We start from the raw sequence: 16,470 nt of genomic DNA on the forward strand, positions 1-16,470 counted from the left end.
GCCTTGTTGCCTTGGATTCTGGGGGAGATATCTGAGTTCACTCAGTAGTTCCTAGGGTTCTTAATGTTGAGGTTTGTTAGGCATTGCGTGGTGGATTACTTGTTTGCTTCTCGCTTTATCGCCTGCTGGTTATCTCACAATGCTGGCACTTCGAGCTATTCATCACTGTCGCTTACAAGCCCCTTTCGGTAAAATATCTTCAGCTTCCTGTCTATCATCTACTCGCAGGTTTCATGTTCGATTGGAGGGATTGGACATTGTATTTAGAGGGATCACCCGTGTCATTCTGTGGGACAGCTCATTTTTCTTGTTGGGTGTTAACGGAGTCCTTAGCTCTCACAATACAAAATACCCTTGGGTTAGACTGATGATCTTCCTAAGCTTCAACTTGTCGTACCAGCCACATCATTCCTCAGGTGGCAGGGCGGTACCCGCCCAGTCCCTCCTCATTTACTTTTTCGTTTCTACAGTTGGAATCTTATGATGTTGTTTATCACCGTTGCCTTGGAGTTTCTGTTCTTACGGCATTTACGGTAATTCAGTCAGGTGTCTCCTCCTCGCCTCGGCGGTGATGGCTTTAACCCTGAAAAATCTTACCCCCTGGTGTGGTTTTTCATTGCTGCCTAGGGTGGTATAGGACGATTGGCTGTCAGATACTCACGTTGTCTGTGTGTTTGAGTGGTTTGATTGTGGACTGTGGTTGGCGGCTTCACCCATTGCAAGTAGAGTCTACCTTCTCTTTGTCTACTCCTGTTCACTCGCCTTCCCCCTTCTTGTCACGTCAGTTGGGATTGTCTCTTGCCAGTCGTTCTGTCTGTGCTTGTTGCCAGACCTGTGGGGATGGCTTTGGCTGGCTCTACCTACTCTTTCCCGGCTTGGTTGGACTTCAGTTCGGCTGAGTTAGATGGTGTGGCAGGTGCCGTTGCCTTTGGGTATTGGTGCTGCCTCCCTTGTGGCTCCCAGCTGTAGCTGGTGGGCCCCCTTGGCTATGAAATACAGGGGGTCGCGGCTCTGTTGGTGTGGCTAAGACCAGTGGCTGCCTGATGGGACTAGGTATGAGCTGTCCTGTGGCTATCGGATAGTTGATCTGTCTGAAGAGCTGGGGAGACTGGATGGGCACTGTGGTGTCTGGTGTATGAGGCTTAAGGGGGGCTGATTGGAGGGGGTAAGGCACCTGCAAGCACAGGTCGGACCTGCATCAGGTTGGACGAGGTCTAATTAAGTGTTCCCGGTTCAGTTGGGCTGTCAGATGAAGTTGCTGAGTGCTGTAAGCTCTCTGACGGACTGGCTAGCTGATGGCCACCTGTGCGGATAGTAGGTTGCAACCACCTGATTGGACTTGTTTGGATCTTGCGTGCTAGACTTTGTGGAGTTTGTTTAGTTTCTTTGGTTTGGCTATGGGGTTGGCAGGAGGAGGCATGATACCACGGGTGGGAGATCGGCCCCACTGATCTTTTTTGGTCTGTTACTACCTCTATCTATTTTCTTTGTTTAGAGTGTTTTGTTTGGGGGACAGGCAGCAGGTACAGGTCCTCCTCACCAGTACGCTCCTCGGAGGCAACCGGCAAAGTGGGTTCATAGGGTCAATGGCCTGGCATGCAGGTGCGAGAAGTTGACATGTTGGTTGCCTCTTCCTTGCCATTATATCGCCTGTAGGTTTAGTTTGTGTATTTTGTTTGGTTTTTTACTGTGGTGGAGGTATCGCGGGATGGTATTTAGACTGGGTGGTAGTGATTTTATGAATGTTGGACAAGGAACCTGGTCGGGTCGGTCTTTTGCTCAGCTTCGGCTATGCTTAGTGCTGGTTGGCTTCATACCAGTGGGGCTACGGACTTGGACCAGGGTGGGCTCTGGGTTGTTTGACAGTCTTGTAATTAGTTCTCGCGCGGGCATGACTCGGGAATGGCAGGTGCGGGGCCGTAGACTTAGTTAGCTTAGGATTAGTGGTATACTGGTTAGCAGTATCCCTGTGCCAGTGGGGGCTCGTCATATGCCAGTATTGGCGGTATGAGTTTAAATAAAATTAGATTAAATTCTAAGTACTTTTCCTACTTATTACTTTAACAAATATAAAACACCTTTACGATCTTTATCTTTATTGCAACATTATCGTTACGCCAAGGAAAGATCTTCACAAAGGAGAGTTAGAGAAAGCTTACGATAGGCGTTCCCAATAGAAGACAAAGGTCTTGTACTATCGGTAACGTAGGCAGAGGACTAGTGCTATCGTAAGACTGAGGAAAGAAATAGAAGAAGAGAAGTATCATTCCCCATCACCAAGAACTAACTATCCAAGGAGGGATCATTACATCACCCATCTACCAAAGAAGTAATAGTCTAGGCAATTTAAGAGTAGTGGGAGAGAATTACAGAAGTGCAACTTCTGGAATTGATTGACTTAATGCCAGAAAGAATTGAAGCAGTTATTGCTACTTGGGGGGCCATACTGGCTGGTAGTTTTTTTTTTAATTTCTTCATTCTTAATATTCTAGTTTTTAATTTTTAATTTTTAATTTTTAATGTTTAATATTGAATTCTTAGAAATACATATTCGTTAATCTTTCTTGAAATTCGTTTATTTTGTTTATGTCCATGCTTGTTTTGTTGGCCAGCAACCACTTATACCCCCTGAATTCTCTAAACCGCCACATCTGGGACAGCTGAAATATCCCTGTATTATCCCTGAAATATCCCTGTTTTCCCCTCTAAATGTTCGGGTACTTATTGCCTGTGACAGTAGGTATCCGAGTAGAACTACTCTCCTACATACACTACCGGTCCTATACGAGCGCCATCCGACCGCAGGGCACTCCCGCGGCTCTCTCTATCATACCCAGATATATGCAGTCAATCTCAAACACTCTTCTTTACTTGAGGATTAATTCATAGATCATGGCAAGGTGGAAACGAGGCATTGCAGGAGTATATGTGATAAGCAACTGCACCAGAGCCCTTTGATATGTAAACCATCAAACCAGTAAACCTCGTGGAATATCACACTGTTCGAGAGTACTCAAACAGCGCTGCCGTACCCCTTTATCCAATATTTCCACCCTAAAGTGCATACGGGTACTGTACGTGCCGCACAGCGGCCAAACGCCGGTATCACACCAAAACCCAAACTCCCCCCTCCCGGTATTGGCCCAAACCCCAACAGAAACGCCGGTGCGCATCCAAGATACACACTCGAGTACCCGAGTACTGCGGGGCCCAAATTCCTAAGCTTTCTCAGCTCATCGTGGCCCGCCAATCCACATAAGCCCTGACGGCACAGATGAGGCAGGATATAATCAAGCACCGGTGGATTGAACGTTGTACCGGTACTCAAATACCGGCAGACTCAATGGTGCCGGCACTTGAGTAGCCTCTGCTACTTGAGTACTCGAGTAGAGAGAGGACTGATATCATACCCGTATGCATACGCCCTGCGCCATACTCGTACAAGAGATCACATTCTTGATCGGCATCCTGGGTTCATGCCCAGCCAGCGGTGATCTATCATACCCACTGGCACTACGAAGTTTGGGAAACCTGCCCGGTCGTGTTGCCAACCACCATTGCTATTGGAGCATTGAACGTCGTGTCGAAAACCACATCCACCGCTGCCATGTGTTTTCCACTTGTGGTTATGTGCACCCAGTAAAAGCCATTGTTGACCGCAAGTGAACGATGCCCTGGTTCTTTCTAACAGATCGGCTAGAGCTTCCGGGTTTACGGCCTGCAGCCGTGATAGAAAGTTGCAGGTTGGAAAGCGGCCAATGCTGTAGCCTACAACATCCATTCACCACACCGAACAAGCATCCCAGGAAGCCAGCCTTTCATACCGGCATTGGATGAAATACGCTATGCTGCCTAATCTCACCCTCTCTTTTTACGCAATTGCTATTATACGGTGCGGTATTGCAGACCTAAGATGCCCCAGGACTAAATTACTTAGAACCTCGCCAGGTCCCTGACGTCTCTCACAAGAGCACAGAAGCTTTTATTAAGTTAAATTACTGTAAAATCTCGAATAATTGAACAATGTGCTATGAAGTCAAAATAAGGTGTGAAACCGGAAAGCACGGAAATTAAGGTATGAGTAACAGTTTTTCAACAAAAAAAATAAAAAGTATGAGGAGTAATCAACGGACTTTGCCATTGACTCCAACATCAACTCATCATTACAAAGAGTGGTGATCTATAGTTAACTCCTGTGACTATAATAAATAAATAAATAAAAGAATAGAAAAGCAATTGAGGATAGAGCATATATCCAAAGGTGAAAATGTCAACAATGTCCTCCAACAAGAAAGCAGCTGGACGTATCAAAGTCCAAATAAATCTCCCAACCCTTCCTCCAATGAAGTTCTATGCTGGAATAAGAAAGAAAAGAGGCCCAAAGCGAAATCCATTAAGCAAAACCCTCCAGAAAGTCTCTCACCTAAAGCTGGTTCAAAATCCCTATCGGTCATACACAGTTAGTTACAGACTACGTATCCTTTCATACTGGTATACGGCATCAATACCATGTGGTCTAACCAAATTACAAGGACCCAGCAGAGATGAAGTAGCAAATTACTTCAAGATACGTGTTGGGAATCTTGCACGATGGAAAAAAGAAGAAAAAGAGGAAAAGTACGAAGCCCAAACAAGGGAGCAGCGGCGGGCTGTAGGAGGAGGACAACAACGACAGTAGAAGGAGATGGAGCGAGAACTATTTCTCCAGTTTCGGGAGTGAAGGGCTTTAGGAAGACCAGTGAGAAGGGGGTGGTTTCGGAGAGCAAGCAAAGATATTTTTGCAAAGCTCTATCCTGAGAGAGATCCAAAGGAGTTCTGCTGCTCCCACAGATAGTTTCGTAACTTTTTATCCTAGAATCAAATTAGTTTAAGATTTGTAACTAATATTGTAAGTAAACTTCCTACTGACTTTGGAGATGTCATACTTACCTGGATGCGGTATAATCGAGGGAATTCACAGCTGCAAGAGGGTGAGTGACAAAGTCAAGGGGCTGTGGGGCGGTATCGTCTGCAAAATATATGCAATATGGATCAGACACCTCTTCCATTTGAGTATTTAGAGGGACAGACTTACAATGCTATTGGGGATAAAACTATTTGGCTTCAGTCAACGAGATCCAGCTGGGACAAGAGACAAGGAATGATTCAACTTACCATATTCGCTGACGGTATTCCGCGGGTCACTCCTCTTATTTTCTTTAGAGGAAAAGGGATTGAACCATCAATCCTAGCAGAGCAGAAGCTCTACAATCCAAGGGTAGTGGTGAAATTCAATCCCACCGCTTATGCTAATTCAACCAATATGGTTGAATGGCTTGAAACCCAACTTGTTCCGATACTTGATTGTCAGCCGACTCTTCTTACTCTTGATCTCTTTGCTGGGTACAAGACAGATGAAGTTCTCGATACCTTCGAAGCTCACGATATCACAGTGAGTGTGATACCTGTAGGCTGCACTGGGATTGTGCAGCCTCTCAATGTGTCTGTAAATCGACCCTTTAAAGATATATTAAAAGTTAGTTGAAATTCAAAAAAAACCAAATTGCAATTCTAATATTACAACATATAGGAGACATTAGAAATAAAGCTCACAGATATCGAAGATGAGGAGGAGAAAATACTTACTGCAGAGGGTGTACTGCGAGGAAGTATGGTTGGTCGGCGAAGGGTGACAACTACATGGGCAGTTGGGGAGGCATGGGAGCGATTTTCAGTAGAGCGGATGGAGGTTGTTCGAAAGGCTTTTTGGGTAGTTGGTCTCTCACTTCCCGTTGATGGAAGCAAAGACCTGGAGTTATCTGTAAAAGGATTAGCTACAGACATTCTAAAAGCTGGACTGGGAAATTGGGGAATTGCAGAAGAGGTTGAAGCAGATGAACGAGAGCTGGAGGAGGAGGATGAAGATGAACTTAATTTTTCCTATGATTAGATTAGCCAAGAATTTCTGGAACTGATATTGCGCAATCCTATTAGCAATAATTTAGCATGACTCACCTTAATTCCACTTCCTAGCACATTGTTCAATTATTCGAGATTTTACGGTATGTTACAATAAAAATTAGTGGAGCGCATACTGGTCGCGTGTTACACCACAGGCATTCTGACAAGTCCCTATTAGTAATTCTCATCATAACGAGGCATAACAATAAAGACAGCGCCGTAAAATCTCATGAAATCCACTCTCTCCTTCAGCCTAGGATAGGCCCAGATAATGAGATCCAACACCTGTTGAGGGCTGATCTTACGCTGTGCCAGGAAAACACTAATCCTTCTCAGGAGCTTTGGCTGACAAGTACAAGTAGAATCCGGATATTACTGGGGTGCCGGAGATAGTGCATATCACGAGATTTTAGAGTAGAAGGCTTCTTCTTGACCAACGTAACTTAGTCTACTGGCATTATACATGAGCAGTAGCTGCCATGTTTTGTAGAGGAAGCTTTTGCCTTTGTTATACCTTACAAAGTAGATCATTTACGCCATCTCATTACTTGGAAGAAGCGATAAGGCATCATACCGCCTTCAAAATTTAGACAATAAAACACTTATCAAGGCGCTTATGAGCGCTGTGTAACCCAGACATGATACAAGTACCGGTATGATCCAGAGCTGTTGAAAGTTACCTCAAACGCCACACTACCAAGGTCGGTATACAGTCGATCAAGGGGCGTAAATTGCTCAAACAATGCTATGAAGCTCAAAGGTAACCAAAAACAAATGATAAAATTAATTCTCCTACTGAGTTTTTGGAGGTTTATATCGAAGGTCGGCAATCCCCAGGTATGATGATCGCGACCTAACCCACAACCTCCCACAAAACAGGGCGAAGAGCAACCAAATAATAATAATTACCCAATAATGCGATTATCTCCACTTTGGCAAAATCTTCATACAAGAGTATATTCCACACTAACAAGTCGCCTAACGTGCTTGCTTCTATCATACTACAAATGAGAGAAACAATAGATAGACTAAATTACATCGTGAGATTTTTTGGTTGTTCTCAACGGGCCCTGCTTGAGAGTTAGGGTGATGGCTTGGCGCTGCTGCCTCAACAACACCTAGCAACACCTGGCGCGTTTAAAATTGTCACCTCCTTCTTTCTTTCCCTTCCTTTCCTTCCTTCTTCACACCGCAACTCATTCTCCACACCCACAATTCAATTACCTCCCCCCAATTCCTCCCTTTCTTAACAACCGATTAAACTGATAACTCGGAAATGTCTGATATTACCTCCCCCTCTGGCCCGGCTACCGAGAACCCTACCGATAAGGGTAAGGGAAAGGCCATTGCTCCTGAAGAAGAGGAATCTGATTCATCTGGTGAGGAAATGGAAACTGTTCGCCTCCCCACTCCTCTATTAATTAAATTATCAATTGTTTGTAACGAAGCTAACGTTTCTCGACCGTTATTAGGAGGCTGAAGAAGAAGGTAGAACACAATCCCATTCATTCACATCCCAACCCCATTCACCCTTCAGCTAACTAAAAATAATTATTCGATATAGAGCCTGAGGTCGAGGATGACGAATTCGCAGGTCTTGATACCAGCAACATCATAACAGGCGGCCGTACTCGTGGCAAACAGATCGACTTCGCCAAGGCTGCTGCAGAGCAGCCCGCCGACGAGGATGACGAAGAGGATGATGAGTACGCTCCTGCTGAAGAAACCGCCCAGCGTGGTCCCGGCAACGATGGAATGGATATCGACTCATAAATGAGACAAATTTCCTTATGTGTGGTGGAAGGGAGCTTTTCTGGATCAAACAATTTACAAGGAGTGAAAAGTTAGGCTGGGAAGGGCACTCGTCTTTTGCTAGCTTAGCCTTGTCGTTGTTTATTATCAAAAACTCTCTTCTCTTCTAACTCAATGGTTTACTCCCGATATTCTACACTATGTTCAATTGGCGTGCTCTTCTCTGTTCTGTTCTGATGAATAGAACAATAATTACCCTGTTTTTGCTATGGTATTATGGTGATGGTTGGTGATGAAGCTATGTGCTTACAATGTGCGATAGAGAATTCCCGAGAGCCTTTTTTTTTTTTGGAATTATCCTTAATCAAAAGGGGATTTTCTGGGAGACTGTAATTAAGTATGGTTACTTGTATGCATTACACGAGCAACATAGTACCATTTGAGGTTGTTAGTTGCGAGGCCATAGCAAAAACAAATTAATTCTAGTCTTGCTGATCCGCATCACCAGCTACTTATTATAGTGCTTGAATACAACATGTGTCATGAAGATTGCTCTAATTAAGCGTCAACTATATTGTTCTTGAAGAACACATACAAGCATTTACTTTTCTAAAAAAATTAGATTCTGTCATATGTCTCACTCTTTCATGATAGAAAGTTTCACCATCCAGCACAAGAGCATTACATACCCTCTTCCACTCACCTAACATTTAGCATGCATTGACAACCTAATCAATGGATGACTATTCCGACGGACCATCATTTAAAACATAGCATCTTGGCGGCACATGTGTGATCCATTCGCACAACCCCCTACTGGTATTTATTATCGTTCAGACACAGCTCAATAACAGGAAATCATCCATATCACGACATCCACCCACAACACAACAATGGAAAGTACATAGTAGAACCGAAGAATTTCTCGCACGGGAAATATATTGGTATCGGCGCATTCAGCATCCATCCAGAACCTAACGAGAAGCAAGACAGCTAATTGACTGACTGACTGCTCGGTCTCGGCCGGCAAGTAGGGTCAAGTAGGGTCCCGGTTGAGAAGGTCTAGCTATGAAAGCAACTCAGGCGCAGGCTATCTTGCCACGAGACCGACTTATAAGGGTTATATGGGACTCTGTCGATCTTCCCCTTGGATGGGCGAGCACGCGTTCTCATACCCGGAAAGTCTCTATCTCTTCGTTTGTGTCCAGGTGTCACCGTCTCTTGGTGAGTACTTTGTCCCCAGATCTTCAAAAACCGGGCTCTTAAATGATGCGACTCTGGCCACTCACTTGTGGCCTAACCAATGGAATCCATGGTCCCAAGGAGTCAATCGATCTTGTCCTCAGTTGGTGATACCACCCCCCCTGAGCACAGACGAAGGGGGTGGAATACCATTGTATGATTTGTCGTGATTATCCTGAGATTTGGGAAGGCACCGCAGATGATTTGAAGATCTCCCCGGGAGTATCTCGAGGGAGGGAGAGACATTATATAATGAGGTGTGATAATATTATTCCTAACCTCTCCACCTTTCCTGTAAGGAGATATATATATATATATATAAGTTCAGAATATTATCACATACGAACTGTGCAACCACCTGACTTACACCCTCCCCACCCACCGTAACTAGCTATCGATCCCGGACGTGCTTCTCATAGCTGCAGGGGTTTGAAAAGCCATTGCGGATGTAGATCAGATACATGTATGCTGTTTACTCAAGTTCAAGATGTGTTCTAAGAGCCTTCAATTGAGTACTCGCGTCCCCCTGCGCCCCCGCCCCACCATCCTCATTCTCTTTTTTTTTTTTTTCTTCTCTACCATGGGTAGCCCTATAAAATGACGGTATCATAAGCTTCCATTTCCACCCCTGCCCTCCTCACGAGAAACAAAAAAAATCTTTAGGGAAATATTCAGGAGTAATATATACCGAACCCAGAACATCTCTCCCTCTCTCTCTCCCAAGTTCCCACAAAAGCGTAGCTATTCCTCCGCCAGCCCACCCACCCGACCAAACCCTGCATTAGAGATACGCGCCCAGTATTCCAGTCATACCTCCTCTTTCTCACATTAGCATGTCACCACCATACCTGTCAGATTTCGGATCCGTAAACAGGAATAAGCGAGCGAGGACAAAGTCCCCCATGCACAGACAGCATCACCGCCGAATGCCAGGTGGAGTGTCACAAAGCACCCACCAACCATACATCCGGATCCCAAGATAAATCCATACACTCGGAAAGGGTCTCGTTAACCGAGTGACATCTCGTGACGGCATGCGTGAAGTGGGTCAATGACATTTAATCTATGATATAATTATTGTCGTTCAAGGACAGTATGAACCGAAAGAGAGAAAAAAAAAAAAAAAAAACTTTGACACACACACACATCCCAGGACCGCCCCTACCCACTCACTCTCAGAAGCCCGTGAAATAAAATAACCACAGGTTATGATAGCTCCCCAAGATCACAACGATCACTCGCATTTGGTCGTTTCCATGTTCCATCCCTCCATCCCTCCCACACACGTCGCGACCGGCGACCGAAAGCGGTGCATAACGATTAAACGCTGAAAGCCACCTCGCTGCACCTTGTCTTTGGTAAGATTGCAAGTGGCAATAACAACAACAACAATAACGATAATAATAACAATAACAATAACAACAAACAGGCAGGCAGGCAGGCAAACAAGCAAACAAACAAGAAGCCCCATGTAAGAGCAACCACAATGCGCAAAAGTCAAACGGCGTTAAGTTAATGGACAATTTTTTCATAGTACTGTACAGGCGTTGTCGCATGACCCCGTGACTGGATATATGTACTGTACGGTAGGTGGCTGCGAGGGAGGAGGAGGGGAGGAGGAGGGGGTGTCTGGTGCGTCATACATATGGTGGATAGATAGATAGGGTGCAGTAAGTTCAGCAGGTTGAGGATTTCTCGGTAGGAAATGGCTACGATATGAATGAATGGGAAAGAGTACGATGCTTCAATGCGGTACTGTACTGTACTCGTACCTTACCCTTCCGCACAATGCCGGCATTCATGGTGCTTGTTTACTGTGTCCACCTCGTGTTCGAGCGCTTGGGTAACCCCAAATCGATAATAATATATAGCAACGAAATGCGTATATCCAAAGCGTAGCACAGAGTACCGTACAAGTGTACGCGAGTCCGGACTGATTGGAATGGAATAGTCTACCAGCACAGTAGTATGATAGATGAACATATTCCAGGTAAATCTCTAAAAACCCACGAGCTACATACAGTACAAGTAACTGAACGATAAGGTAGCTCACCATCACAAGTTCGTAAGAAAACAGTAAGGGGGAAAGGGGGAAAGGGGATGGGGGCGGAGAATGAATGGATCGGGGTTTATTCCTGCCTGTTGTTTCCCCACCCCCCCCCCTTGCCCCGTTTATAATAGCTCGTCTGTCATTGTCCTCTCCTCCTCCTCCTCCTCTTCCCCCCTATGCAATGCACAGAGTAGAGTGGTGGTACAGTACATACTTGTAGCATCTACCTGTATCTCATGATTCCATTGGGTTATTTTTAATCTCGAGATTCGGTAAGAGGATGGAGCATTCTTTGCAAGGGTTGGCTGGATACCGAGGTGGAGGTAATCTGCTACTCGAGTAACTACCTGTTGTTGTCCCGGGATGGAAAAAGAATACCGATGTGATGTTTAGAAGCGGTTAAAGGTGAAAATGAGGACCACACTTCGCTCATACTATTTGCTCTTGCACCTACGAGTGCAAGTACAGTGCAGTACGGTACGGTACGAGTGCTCTCTATACAAGCCCGGCGAAACAAGACAAGTATGGCCCCCTAAGGATTCTATTCAACGAGATAGAGAGAAGTACTCGAGTACCGTACGGTACACCCCCAAACCCGGTCACCATCTTCACATTCTACTGTAGTCCCTCTTTTTTTTTCTTTTCTCGCCCTTTCTCTCCTTTTCCACCAATCTTAAATATTCCTTTCTCTCTATCTCTCTCTTCCTCTGCCGAAGAACAAAAAAAAGTGAGTAAGTGCAGGGGCCGACAGCGAAAGCGAAAACGAAACCAGAAGCTCAACAACCGTTTTTGGGAGAGGCACTTCTAAGTATATCTGCCGAAAAGCCCCCTTCACCCTCCTCACCTCCCCAACATGAAGAAAGAAGAGAGAAGAAAGGTACCGTCGGTACGGTACCTTCCTGCGTGATATGGGTTATCATACAAGTTACTACAAGTACCGGTAGTAAAAACTTACTCCACAGAGCCCGCCCCCTCCGCCACTACTCTTGTAAAGGTATCTCCCCAAAGTCCGGGGAATGCTTCATTCATTTTTTCTTTTTGGGAGGGAGAGGAGGAGGAGGGAGGGGGCTGCCAAATAATTTGATTTCTTCAGGGGGTGGAAAAAGAGATAAATCACAATTCCCAGCTACGGGTACCGCAGGTGGTTGTGCTACCGGTGACACTAAAACAGTACGGTACGGTTTCTGCAGCGGTACTGGTACGAGTATCATACTCGAGGGTGCCTCTCACGGTCTCACCAGATAGAACGGACCAGACCAGACCAGACCCATGGACTCGGAGCGGGGGGAGTGAACAGACGCGCGCTCGTCCAACTGACCAACCAAATAAGGGATTAACCCTGCGCAGATACTTGTAAGTTAGTTAGGTGCCGATGGATGGGTTGGGATGAGTGCGGGTGTGTGGGTGGTTCGTGAATTGGATACGAGTAGGGAGTGGAAGCGTGTGATCTTGGTGTAAGTTAAAGGTGGAGAAGCTATGATAACAGTAGCTTGCAATCTCTCCCCAGTGCCCATGATATCTAAAGGTCCCCTCTTCCTCTTCTTCCCCCGCATAACGATCCTTCCTGTCCCTCTACCACTATCAATAGCTACCCCAATTTACCTTAGCCCCTTCCCCCCGAGTCCAAACCCTCCAGAGCAAATCACCATACGGCACCCTTCAACGAGAGCAAAAAGTTATCGTAGAGATATAAATTTTAAAAATTAATCACCATCACCACCGGCATTCGACCCACCCAGCATCACCCAACCCCACAAGCCCCATGTAGCAAGAACCGAACAGTCACACTGCACCGCGGCCCGAGCGGACCAAATCCGTGCCTTTTGTCGAGCAAAAAAAAAAAAAAAACCCAAAAGAAAAATCAAAAATCGTACGACTATTAAATTTTTACCCATTTTGCTTTGTCAGAAGGGGGGGGGGCGGACCGTGGATGTTCCCGATTGAAAGCTCTAGCATGCTCGAAAACGGTAACGGACGGGCGGTCCGGGTCTTTTTTAAAGGAAATTTTTAACTGGGTCGCTTAGGCGGCTAATCGGATGGGAGTAAAGATTTAAAAGAAAAACCCGATAAAGGTGTCACCCGCGGCTAACTTATGTTTTTTGTCTAAACTGTGGCTACCGCAATCATGAGATCTGGTTCCGGGTTTGCGCTGGCTGGGTTTTGTTACCGTAGCCTTTCGTTGTCATGTCTGAGTTGTGATATCGACCGGTAGGGTTTATCATATTCGAAAGTTGTATGATACCGTATCATACTGTGCAGGACAATAGGTTGAACCAAAGCCAACGCCCGCCCGTAACACGTCCAGCTCCCCGCCCCCCCTCTCATCCCCGGCGAGCCCGCTTTTCGTTATGCGAGAAAAAATAAGGAAAAATAATAATTTAAGACTTATATCGACTTTACCTTACTCGCCATGTTCCTCATCGTACCGTATCTGATGGTTAACAGGACTTTGTCCCCGTGCTTCGCTTTCAAAGGGTCCCATTTTTTTTTGCGGCAGCGCACCCGTGCCGACGGTGAAACTACCTAAAGCGTTATCCACCAAAAAGGGATGATGTCACGGCCAGAGAGAGGCTGAAGCGGCTCAAGGTGTGCTGAACGGTAGGTGTGTAGAGTAAAATGTGATGTGATATGATATGATTGCTCGGAGAAGGCGTTCGGGAGGGAGGGGAATCTTATGGTCGTTTTGTTTGGGGTTTTGTTGATGAGAGCGGCGGTTGGATTGGTATGATTATCAAGGTAATTAGAGTGGTGTGTGTAAAGAGTGGTTGCCTGAGGGCTTGATTGATTGTGCTGAACGACACTAAAGTAACTGCATTCCCCGATCAACTGCTGAGTGCCTGTATGCCTGTCTATAACCATTTGATACCGGTAAGGTGGCCTATGAATGACTGAATGAACGGATTAGACCCTCCAGGCCAAGGTTTTTTGTTTTTATTTTTTTTTTTTTCCTTATTACGCATCGGCCTGTGGGGGGCCCGCTTCGACAGGGTACGGTAGGGTAGGGTAGGATATGGATATGGACATGGAGAGCGAAGTTTAACGTGCTTTATCATACAAGCGTTTTTATGCAATTGTCGGCAAGACTGCCGGGTGGGTAGGGATGTGTGTGCTTCTATCCTTACTCGGTCGATGGGTTGATGGGGTTGATTGATTGACTGACGGACTAGTGAAAATTGTGGGGAAGGAGAAAGAGAAGGCGTGGGGAAAGTGAGAAAGGAAGAAGGAAAAGAAAAGAAAGAAAAAAAGTTAATGCGCCTTTGGAATAAAGACCTCTCAAATTCAATTTTGACTCTTTGAGAGAAGTGAAGGCTGATATTATTGCCTTCCGGTTACTATTCTAACGAAGTTCGACATGTTCAAAACTCAACACGACGCAACAATTCACCAGTTTCAACCTATGATGGATCTACCAATATGGTTCCAAATCCCAAGATAAGCGTCTATCCTCCCCCCCCCCCCGGCCTATCACCGCAGAAATTGTGCTAGCATCCGTTTAGGGAGCTCCGTGGTTTCCGGCTCTTTTGAGAGGATGCTGATTCGAGCTCCAGGGAGCGACGGTTTTGCCTAAAGATTCACTTGCTTGGTGCTCAGAAGGGAAATGTTATTATTGATCCTATCATACGCATTATACGGATGGGGATACTGAATGCTGTCTGCCTGGCGGCGAAGAGCGGAGTTACTTTTTTTACTAGCTTGTTTGGGTAGCAGTTTCTGTGTTCCCTCCCCCCCGCTAGGTGCGGGTTTGGTGATGGGGATGTCTGATTTGGGTTCGGAGTTTGCTGTGAGAGAGCGGTGAGAGATTGTTTTCTTTTTTCTTCTTCTTTGTACTTGTAAATCTGTTTGAGGCGCCGTTCCCGCTCTTCCAGCGAGGTTGGGTGAGGAAGCAAAAAAAGAAAAAGGAAAGAGGGAAGTTATGGTTCTGTCTGTACTAGTACGGTAGGCCAAAATTCACAGGGCTTGGATCGGAATTACCTTATGGCACTTATTATGGCTTGTATCTATTCGAGTACAAGTACTTGTAGGTAGTCTACCGGTATTTGGATAGATGAGTCATGAAAACTTTGTGACTAATATTGAAATTCACCGAGGCGGACCCACCTGAAGGGTAAACTGGGACATTATGATAGCTAGACTACCGTAATTCGCAGTCTATCATGCCTGCCGCGGCGTTCTGGTCTTGTGGGCCCATTTCGGGGGTTGTGGAAAGAGTCTTGGCACCACGCGACTACCGTATCATAAATTACCTAACCATGGCTACTGGTACAGTACAGTGCTCGAGTACAGTGGACTATTTGGCAAAGCAATACAATGCTCCAACACATAGACTACTCGAGTATGGTACCGGTAGCCTGATGAGACGGAGCGCCGCGGATAATATTCCGGGCCATGCCATGGCCTTGAGAGCTGGGCATACGATTGCGGGTAGGGAATCCGGAAGGTGGCGGAAAAAAAAGAAAGGAAATCTGGGAAGGGAAAGCCAATCGAGGGGATTAAGTTGGCTTGGTTAGCTGTTGATCGAGGCCAGGAGAGAGAGGGAGGGAGGGGGTGAGAGTACGATGGAGAGAGAGTTTGGGAAGTCGAGGTAAGGTGAGGTGGGTTGATTAGAACGCAAGGGTTGGAACTCGAGACGACGTACGGTACCGTGTGATAGATATGTGTGGTAGGGTACTGTACTTGTATTTTGCCCGTTTCATGGTATGGCTGTACGAGTACATGTATGATACTGTACTCGAGTAGCTGTACCGCAGGCGATCTTTCAAGTATTCGGAATGGGGGGAAGGCAAGTGACCTGGTGATGAGGACCAATGCCTCCGCAGGTACCTAATTTTGTGGAAATACCAGTAACTCGCTCCTTGGGTCGGTAACTCACGTTCCAGTTCCTTTAAAATCGCCGAGTACTCGTACTCAAGCGCTCTGCAATGGCTCTCTGTACTAGCACAGCACTAGCACTTGTACCGGTACCGTACCGTACTCGAGTTATCAAATGTGCCACCCCGGCTTGCCCATCGTGGAAGTAATTAGCAACGCATGATAGTCGACTCGTGATCATGGTTCTGCTTGAAGAAGGATATCAAACTGTTGGACCGGAACAAGAAGAGCCTCAGAAGACAGTGAAGAGGAGGCTCTTGGTTAGTTACGGTGCCGTGCTCGAGTACTCTTTCCTGGTGATTCTAATTGTTGTCCACAGCCCTACTGTATCTTCCATCGCATCCCATCCCCATCCGGACATGGGGGTATGGGGATCATGAGGATCATGAGGATCATCGTAGGCACCCGGCCCATTTATTTAGAGTCATCCTTTACTTTTTTTTTCGTTCCTATCGCGCAAGTACTCTCTGTAGGCACTTTTTGTGTGGTTGGTTGGCCAGCTGTGGGAAGGTCTGGCCTCATCCTTTTTCACTCACCTCCCAATCCTTCCATCCTTTCCTCCCTCACTTGACTCTCCCCACCATCATCCTTCCCCCACACGGGCCATATTATGAGTA

General features: G+C 46.0%; 2 protein-coding genes; one reads left to right on the forward strand and one right to left on the reverse strand.

The window, feature by feature from the left end:
- Nucleotides 1-7,968: 7,968 nt before the first annotated feature.
- GSTUM_00008659001 (uncharacterized protein) lies at nt 7,969-8,187 on the forward strand (the record flags this gene model as incomplete). XM_002840185.2 has 1 exon in its annotated part: nt 7,969-8,187. The coding sequence occupies one exon, from the start codon at nt 7,969-7,971 to the stop codon at nt 8,083-8,085; it is 117 nt and encodes a 38-aa protein (XP_002840231.1). The 3' UTR covers nt 8,086-8,187.
- Nucleotides 8,188-12,411: 4,224 nt separating this feature from the next.
- On the reverse strand, nt 12,412-13,969 carry GSTUM_00008660001 (uncharacterized protein). XM_052355808.1 has 1 exon: nt 12,412-13,969. Exon 1 carries the CDS (start codon nt 13,841-13,843, stop codon nt 13,508-13,510), a length of 336 nt encoding a protein of 111 aa, XP_052211773.1. The 5' UTR covers nt 13,844-13,969; the 3' UTR covers nt 12,412-13,507.
- Between the last annotated feature and the right edge of the window lie 2,501 nt (nt 13,970-16,470).

The sequence above is a fragment of the Tuber melanosporum genome, assembly GCF_000151645.1.
Source record: "Tuber melanosporum whole genome shotgun sequence assembly, scaffold_49, strain Mel28".
Classification (NCBI taxonomy): Eukaryota; Fungi; Ascomycota; class Pezizomycetes; order Pezizales; family Tuberaceae; genus Tuber; species Tuber melanosporum.